Source organism: Sycon ciliatum, chromosome 8, assembly GCF_964019385.1.
Source record: "Sycon ciliatum chromosome 8, ocSycCili1.1, whole genome shotgun sequence".
In the NCBI taxonomy this organism is placed as follows: Eukaryota; Metazoa; Porifera; class Calcarea; order Leucosolenida; family Sycettidae; genus Sycon; species Sycon ciliatum.
The window spans coordinates 13,260,674-13,270,159 of NC_088650.1; the positions used below are offsets into that span (position 1 = coordinate 13,260,674).

Sequence of the window (9,486 nt, forward strand, 5' to 3'; positions counted from 1 at the left end):
CGCGGCGCACGATAGTGGCTAGGCCTCCGCGGAATATGCCGGCATAATTTCGGGAATTATCGGTGTGATTTTTAAAACGGGAATTATTGGCAATTTTTGTGGAATAATCGGTAAAATTTGAGCAATGCCCCCCTTTTTTCAATTTTTTCCATTTTAACACCCTGATTTGTACCAAAAAGCTTGTGATCCTGAATGAGTTGATCGCCCGGTATTTCAAAAGAGAAAGAAAAATAAAGCTTCCAGCCGAATTTCACGCGAACCGTGATTTTTGCCCGTACAAGTGGCAAAAAACCCGTAAGCGGTACGGTATCTGCAAAAAAGGGAAGAAAAAAAGCATTATTGTGAGAATTATTGGTGGAATTACGGGAATTATTGGACGTAATTTTGAGCAATGCTCAAAGGAATTATCGGTAAAAATACGAGCATATTCCGCGGAGGCCTAATAGTGGCCGACATCATCACTAAGACACTATGACATCAAAGTCGTGTAATGCGATCATCGTAGTCGCGTCATCGACTCATCGATCGTACCGGTATACCGCGTACCGCCCTACGACTAGCGCGCGCAGGCTACGTACCTACGTAGCTACGTAGATATCTAGATCTACGTAGCTAGTAGGGAGGTTCTGCTCTACGTTTTGGGAACGCGACGCGCGCGCAAAGAATCACGCGAACTTTCTTCGCGTTCCCGTAACGTAAAGAAATCCTGTTCTGCTCTACGTTTCACCTAGAGAAGTCACGTGGAATGTGTACTGGGAATTTCCCCTTCCATATTTGGCAGTTTTCTGCATGCAGTTGATCGATACCCAGCAAATCCGTACGCATTTTCTCTGCGTGTGCCACAACGTAGAGAACCCCATCTCCGCGTAGAAATCTGGAGCCAAAACACGCGAAGCCGCAGACTCTAACCCAGACACCTGCTCTCTACGTGATTTCTCTACGTTTCACGTATAGCAGAACCTCCCTAATAGCTACCCTAGCCCTGAGTACGAGTACGAGTCGTAGTACCCTCGGCGTAGTCTGTAGCGTAGGGTCTACCGCGTAGATCTACCCGTCCGATCCGGTACATCTCTCTTTGGGCGGCGCCTAGCGCCTAGCGCCTAGCGCCTGCACTTGTACCGGTTACCGGTACAACTACAGTACTGTACAACCGCCCCAACGGCCACCGCTGCACCGCACCGACGAGCGCTAGCGCTAGCGCTAGCGCGCTTTGCTTGTCGACGTCACTCTTCAGCATGATTTCTGCGTAGCGCGCGCGCGATAGCGCGGGAAAAGCAAAACACCATGATCGATGTACCAGCAGGCCTACCGGACACGTGCACTGCCTTCGAGAACGGCCGGCTGCATGCTTTCTCCACAACCATGACCAGTGCAGTGATGACTGAGGGAGCCGGAGTCGTAATGTGTAACCATTGCACGATCATGTAAACATCTTCTGTGCCTGAACCAAGTGAATTATTATTTTGCCCATCGCCTGTGATCTACGCTGTAGAGTGTAGTTGTCTTGAGTAGAGAGAGAGAGAGAGATTGGACTGAGTGACACAGACGTACTGGTACATGGTAGATCTACCTCTAAAACATTTGAATCTGAAACGAGAATCTGAAACGAAATTATTATTTTGAGGTGGAAGCAAGGTACTTATCCCTAGATTCCCGACCCTAACACCAGGACTTCCACAATATAAACGCCATCGTGTGGTCGTTCAACGTGAAGTGCACAGAGCTGGAGATAATGTAGAGAACTTTGTGACAGTACCTGTCACGCTTGTTTGAGCCAGCCTGCCAAACATGGAGACGTCGGAGCTGTCCAGTGCAGGAGCACGTCTGTGTTTGAGAAGAGTGGGGCGACCTTCAACAATTGACACCATTGGCGACGTTTTCCCGTAAGTCATGAAATGTACTGCAGAGCTTACTACAGTATAAGGGAGTCGTAAGGGTAATTTATTCAGCAGTATGAATTGTCTATTAATAAAAGAGTGCTATTCCCAAGCTCTGGCAGTTCACTACAACCTTCACTGACGAGATCTGTATGATCAAAGCATCTGTATAGAGGACGTGGTGCCAGTATCAACTGTAACTACAGTACTGGCCAAAGAAATCCAACCTCATGAATAAAATAGCGTCGGGCACTACGCAGCCCTACAAGCACTACACATACCAGGCGCGTGCGCCGGTGCCCTTCAAAGGGGGGGGGGGGGGTTCGGGGGCCCGGGAAATTTTTCAAAAAATGAAGCAAAATCCTGCATTTTGAGCGAAAAAAGGGGGTTCCAGGCACCCGGGAACCCATACGAGGCACGCGCCTGCATACTATTACTGGTCTGTGCACTTGAACGTGGCGCTTCTTTATTCATGAGGTTGGATTTCTCTGGCCAGTACTGTACGTGTAGGAGTAGTGTTGCTGCTGCTGTGGTGAACGAGGTCAGCCGGAGAGCGCATGCAGTGGGGAGTCTGAGACACATGTGTGTGTGCCCGTGTGGCAGCTGGCAGGCGGTCAGTTATCGGCCACGCAGTCATCGTGGCAATACAAGCATACACACACACACACACACACACACACACACACACACACACACACACACATGTACGCGCACACACATACGCGCACACACATACGCGCACACAACACACTTGCCGTTGGGGTGCATTCGTCACTACTCCACCGGGCCGTTGTAGGGTCAGCTCTACTGCCTCTGCTGGCCCAGGGCTGGTAGGGTCTGCTAGAGTGAACAGTATGTAACTTTTGACCATGAAAATGAGGACTCGATCTAGCGAAACTAACTTGGCACGGTATTGGTACAGCCTCAAACTCCCGACATTTTGAAGGCGTGTTGACAGCCTGGCACGTGCGAAGCTTTCTAAACAGGTTTTGTTTTTTACTAAACACAGTTATATATACCGTAAAGTACCTCGAGAGCGAGAAAGTCTCGCGAGAGCGCCCCACCCTGAATTACGGAAAGAGGACTCTCGTTTCCGGCCATGGAAGTGAACGTTGTATGGTCTGGTGCGACTGAAGTCGAACGGGGTTCACTCTGTTTTTGCAACACTGGGGCTACGTCGCATTTTTACTTGTGCGGTGAGCCATGTGAACTGCAGTGCCCAGCGCTGCAGCTAGCACGAACAACATGGATATACTTTCACCAAGCCGCTCTTACTTCACTGCGACAGTCGCTGCGTAGGTGTGTGCATGACCCCAGTACCGACCACCTGACACGCTCGCGGCCACCCTGCCTCCCCAGAGCGACCACGAAAGGACGATTGGTGGGGCGCTCTGGCGGTACTACGTTACATGTAGTTGGTGGCAAGGGGGTTATGCAAACTTTGCTTTACTTTTACCGGGATACCTAGTGGGACTGCGATGATAACTTAACAAATGCACCTCTGAGGTTGTCTTGCACGAGCGGTGGACCTGTAGTCCTTCCCGGACCATCCGTGTCTGCTCATGCCTGGTGTTTCGTAGTCACGCGGGTGCTGAGAAAAATGATCTTGTTTGGCCGATCTGAAGACCGTGTGGATTTACCTGCAAATAAAGATCTGCACTGACTAACTGTATTCATTACTGAGAGAGACAGAGACAGAGAGAAAGACAGAGAGAAAGACAGACAGAGACAGAGAGAGAGACAGAGAGGGGGGGGGGGGGGGGTATAAATCCTGTTCCGACAGAGCAAGAACCACGTGCAGTAGCTCTGTACACCGAGGCAACAACACCATCCTGAGAGTTCTTGTTTTCTTTCTGTGCTGCGTGAAATGATCGTTTTCCTTCTCCCTGTTCTCTTGACCTATGTTGTACTGGTAGTATTCATCTGGGCACGACCACACTTGGAAGGGCCAAGACAAGCAATACTAACCACCGGAGTGTGGGCACGGATACCCGGCAGAAGCGGCACATTCACCTGGACTCCACTGTTCACAAGTGCCTGATCTCACGCCAGCATGCCAAGCTGCAGTGCTCGCTTGGCTGCGACAGTGGTAAGCTCCTCTGCTCAGCTCTAGCTACGTAACGTGTAGTATCCCACCTGCTGCAGGTTTGTTTACTTGCCAGTCGAACCTGAAGCACCCGGCCGGCATTACTCCATTTCGAAACATGACATGTTTGCCACATAGTTGGTCCACCTGCCATTCGAAGATGTCGAGACCTCTGGTCGGTTTAAGCATGGCAGGCCGCACCGGCACTGTCTCACCCCATGCTAGCCCCATGTGCCTGCCGGTGAGTTGTGTATCCTTTAACAAAAAAATTGTGCGTTCTCAATAGGTTGGCACAACAGGGAACTTCCATTCCTGACACGTCCATCTATAATCTTCCATATTCTTACTTCAATCTCTTTGCTTGTGCTTGTGTCCAGCTGTGAATGCCAACATCTCGGACCTGAGCGTCAACGGTGTGTTTGTGAACAACGTGAAGATCGGCCGGCCCACGGACCTACGGCCTGGCGACGTTGTCACCCTCGGTCACCTTCGCGGTGCCGCTCTTCCACCTGGGACCACTGCGGCACAGCCAACTTCAGAGTTTCAATTCAGAGTGAGAGCTAGGAATTGTGCATCTCTGGTGCAACAGCCAGCTGTTAACATTTTAACTAGGGGTGAAAGTTGGCACTGAGATCCCGAGTTCGAGTACTCTGATTTTCTCCGATCGAATATTCGAGTATTTGAGTATTCTTGATATCCTAAAAATCGCACACCAACCGCCTCAAAAACCACATGATGCAACCCTGATTGAACCGATAGGTAGTTCTTTTCTCGAGTGTATTGGTTGGTGGGTCATTTGGGCTCTCTCTACGCGTGTACAAATGTTCACCACACAGTCTGCACATCAATATCTGCTGACTGCTGCTCTGAAACTGCAGACTTCTGTGGTAAATGTATGTACCATGTATGAGCGAGTACTCTGATTTATTCCGAGTACGATTATATTTGAAAAATCCAAACGAGTATTCGAATATTCGGTATAATTGTTTCACCCCTAATTTTAACTTTTTTTGTTCACAATAAATTTTGCGACAGCTTTCGGCCATATACCACTTTACTATATCCTCCATCCGTCACCACCATGCGCTATTAGCCGAGCCAATGCACGAAGCATAAACACGCCAGCACAGCAAGGACCCTTTTTTTTTGTTGACAGGGAAATGTTGTGAACATTTCACAGGTCATAAGCTAAAAGGGACGTAAGACCCACCATGAACCGAATCCTTGTAGAAATGGGCTACAATGCTGTAACTGAAGTGGTCTACATGTATATGGACTGAAAGAATGTCAACACCCTATTAAACGTGTTTACCAAACGTGTCTCAGCCATGATAAGAACATAGGCCGCCGCAGTCCTTCAGCCTTGTGTACGCTGTTGACTGCACTACGTACGTGTGTCCCTTGTGTACGCTGCTGACTGCACTACGTACGTGCCAGTACAGTGAAATCTACCGAAGGCGACCGCTCAAGGGGCCTTCAAAATGTGGTCGCTGTGCACAGGTGATCTCATCCGGGGGCATTTGACTGGGACTACTACCCCTGGGTCCTACTCCTAGTGGTCCTCTTGGACAGTGGCTCGCCTTATCCGAGTGGTCGCCTCGACATGTTTTACTGTATTTGGCAATTGTCGGGATATAGCTAGCCGGGCTCAATACGATTTCCGTAGCCCTGGGCTACTTGGCAGTGAGTGTTATACCAACGTTGCTTGGGCAAAAGCAACCTGCCCAGTCAGTGTTGTCTGGACTTGCCCTGTTACATTGCCCATGGCATCACATCTCTGCATCCCGATAAAACATCCCGAATGACTGCTAGCGATCCAGTCATTGCCATTCAAGCCTGAGGTACGGGATGGAGCTTTATTCTTTTCTTTTTCTTTTATTAGGTGGTGCCTTCTTATATGATTGGGAACTTTCGCTGTGTCACCCTCCGCTGCCGATAGAAGGTAAAAGTATGATAACTTAAATCATTGATTTGTGTGTTCCGTCTTGTGTGTGTTCTTTACTAGCTCGAGCGCTGCGGCGGTGAGCAGGTGGCAACAACTGCTCAGTCGACTGAAGCCGGGTTAGCAGCGATCTCCGCTCCGTCTTCGCCGTGTCGCGCTGCATCACCACAGTCGCCTGCCTCGTGTACCAGTTTTTCCGTCGGCCCGGAACGCAACTGCCGGTATCCTGGTGTCAGGATTGACTTCTCAACGCCACCGAGTCCGACCGGCTGCTCGGACGCGTTTGAGTTATCCGCTTCGCAGCAGTCTGTCCAGAGCTCTGGAAGCTTCTGCTTCTCAACTGGCCTCGTACCTGACAGTGGAACGTCTGCATCTAGACCACGGCCAAAGCACCGACGCACAGGTTCTGCGGCTAGCTCCGATGCTTGGTCGGACGCTGACTCTACGCTTCTGGCGAACGGTCAGTTTTGCTCCTCGGTCAGCAGCAGCAGCGGTAGCAGCGCCATGTCGCCTGGGAGCTCAGCGACGCACAACAGTCACAGTGTGCTCGCGGTGTCAGACCGTTGCAATATCAGCGCCAATGATCGCTGTGCAGCACTCCGAACGCTTAGTGTGGCGCCGCCGGCAGAGGGCGATGGCAAGAGGACGGCAACGGCACTGAAAGGTGAGCAGCACGTTTCTCTGTTGGGGCCAGCCAAGAGCTGTACCGAGGTCTGTGTTCTATCAAATACGTGAGAGAGAGAGAGAGAGAGAGAGAGAGAGAGAGAGAGAGAGAGAGAGAGAGAGAGAGAGAGAGAGAGAGAGAGAGAGAGAGAGAGAGAGAGAGAGAGAGTGGTGTCCAGTATTCAATCTGTACCTTGCCCTCCAGCCGCTCTCAGATTCCGCAATGTTCACGATTTCCGCATCCTGTGTGGACCGCATGCCAAGAGCCTCAGAAGAATTGAATTGGTCCGACAGGAATACATCCAGTGGATAATCCTCGATCCTGTCGCAACCAAGCGCGAGTCCAAACAAAGAACAGCACATCAGCAAGCACACCACCAATGCAAGGACACACTAAAAGTGGATGGAGACAGGCACATCATGCCACATGTACTTTTTTAGGTTCATTGCTTTTCAACATCATGGGTAGACAAATGCTATATAAAGGAAACATAATAATATGGATGTGGCAATGTGTTGCAAATATCGCACCAGCACAACATCGCTGGAGGGTGACTTTTGACTGGACCATACTTTTGCTTTTCTTGGCGGATATCTAAAGTATATAAGATCCTAAGAGTGTGCAGCTCCTGATACCCTTTCTATGGGGTTCGCCGACGGCGAGCAGCGGAATTATAAAAAGTAATCTGACAGAAACTCATTGCGCTTATGCAACTCGCCAGCATGAGAGAGAGAGAGAGAGAGAGAGAGAGAGAGAGAGAGAGAGAGAGAGAGAGAGAGAGAGAGAGAGAGAGAGAGAGAGAGAGAGAGAGAGAGAGAGAGAGAAATGCGACACTGGAATACAAAACAAAAACAAAGGCACAATGAGCACGAAAGACAAAATGGTAGCCCAAAGGAGCACTTGCTCTGCTGCACACACCCATGCCTATTCCGAGCCTGCCAAGAATGTGTAGCGTCCTACGATATCGATGGCTCAACCAGACTGCAGAAAGAACTGACGCGTGCATACACAACTCTAGAAATACAGTTCAAACAATTGCAGCGCGTGATCATGAATGTACGCCACATTCAAAATCCACGGCATACGCGACCTGTGCACGCGGATGCTGCACCGTGCAAACAAAACATACACGACTGGCAACTGTTTTACAGATTAAACTCGGATGGAGAGTCACAGATTTAAAACATCGGATAGTTGTAAACTTGTGGACAACTGTTGTGATTGTGTTTCCGCTGCAGGCAAAACACGCAGTCATGCCAAAGCGCAGAAGCCACTGCTGTCAACACGCAAGAGTCGCCGTGCCAGTGCAGGAGTCCGGGAGGCTACGGCCAAGCTGACAGGTAGAGCGTCGCGCAAGCAGAGGCCTGGCAACAGCGGTGGTGACTTGGAGTACCACGAGGACAGGGACTGCTGTGCGTCGGTCGACTGCCAGCGACCGGGCCGGGAAAAAGTCCTAGACTGGGTTCAGTGCGATGCTTGTGAGCTCTGGTATCATGTACCGTGCGTCACCAGTACCGCCCAGGCGTCTCTTGATCTCATTCGGAGCGCCGAGTTCCGGTGTGGATGCGTGTAGCAGGTGTGCCCGTACTGCGTTTTGGGTTACTGCGGCGGCGCGGGCCATTGCTGGCGCTGCAGTCGCTCACTCCCCGTGAGTGCTATCCTGCTGCGGGCGAACACGGAGCTCCTCTGGTGTCGTTCGTAGCAGTGCTTGTTGACAGCTGTGTCTGAACCACATACATATTCACTATTCAGCACACGCATACCGAAATCATTGTTTTCACACATTACACACGATGACGTAATTATGCCCAAGCAAGCTTGCACTGTGGCGACATTTGCGGTACCCTAACTTACTCAATGTGTAGTTTTGTTTATCACAACCTGGTGTGAGAGGCTGCAGTGATCAATGCTCGTAGCTAGAATACGAACTCTATTTTACAGATTTAGGTGACTACTTTTAGGCGCAAGCTACTTCTTTTTTTTCCGTTTAGTTGTAGTCTTGCTTGAAACGGCGGTGTGATCAAGAGTGTGTGCGCTTGCTGTCACTTGCTTGAAACGGCGGTGTGATCAAGAGTGTGTGCGCTTGCTGTGACTTCCTCCGTTGGCCTATGTGCAACTGGATACTATTGCATGCTCGTAGGCTGGCAACGTACCGTACTGCTTACTTCAAATACTTCTACTGTTTCCTTCTTCACATCCTACTATCTTGGATCCGCTCCCCGAATATCACTGCTGTTTATCTTAGTATTTTTTTTAAATATTTTATTCATATTCCTTACTCAGGCCAGCAGACGTGTTATTATTAATTTTGCATTCCTGCGGCCGCATCAGCCAGACTGTGGTGACCGTGTACCCATACTAATACCTACTGCAGTACCAAGAGTATAATTATTATATACCGGTTCTTGCTACTACAGTACTGGTGTGTTTTGTGCCTACTGGTGATGTGGTGTACGTGTTGAACTCGCTGCACTCTGTTCATGTGATGCTCCAGTCTAATCTTGTGTGTTTCCCCTTCAAACTTCTCAGGCCAAACACACACACACACACACACACACACACACCTCAGACCTCAGACCTGCCCATCGCGGAAGCGATGATAGCGAATATATCTAAGTAGACATAGCAACTTGTGCTGGGATTACACCATTCAACAGCTTGCAAGGCTGATGACCGCCACTAATTTTAGCCTGGTATCCACCACACAGCTGATTGAAGACACACACACACACACACACACACACACACCTCGGACCCTCATCATGCGACATTGGCATTGCCTCAACAAAGCCAAAGCCAGGCTAAAAGACAACAGATGCAGAGTCTTTGTCAACAACTGACGTGACGTGACGCGTGAGTGACGACCAGGGAGTCGTCAAATACCGGTATTTGACGACTCCCTGGTGACGACATTCCC

The 9,486-nt window shown here is 49.9% G+C and overlaps 1 protein-coding gene across 1 annotated transcript; it reads left to right on the forward strand.

Annotated features, from left to right (window-relative positions):
* The first annotated feature begins 1,392 nt into the window (after positions 1 to 1,392).
* On the forward strand, positions 1,393 to 8,965 carry LOC135823733 (uncharacterized). Its single transcript, XM_065336573.1, has 5 exons — positions 1,393 to 1,883; positions 3,794 to 3,966; positions 4,341 to 4,516; positions 5,969 to 6,569; positions 7,808 to 8,965. Exons 1-5 carry the CDS (start codon positions 1,789 to 1,791, stop codon positions 8,140 to 8,142), a joined length of 1,380 nt encoding a protein of 459 aa, XP_065192645.1. The 5' UTR covers positions 1,393 to 1,788; the 3' UTR covers positions 8,143 to 8,965.
* Positions 8,966 to 9,486: the final 521 nt, after the last annotated feature.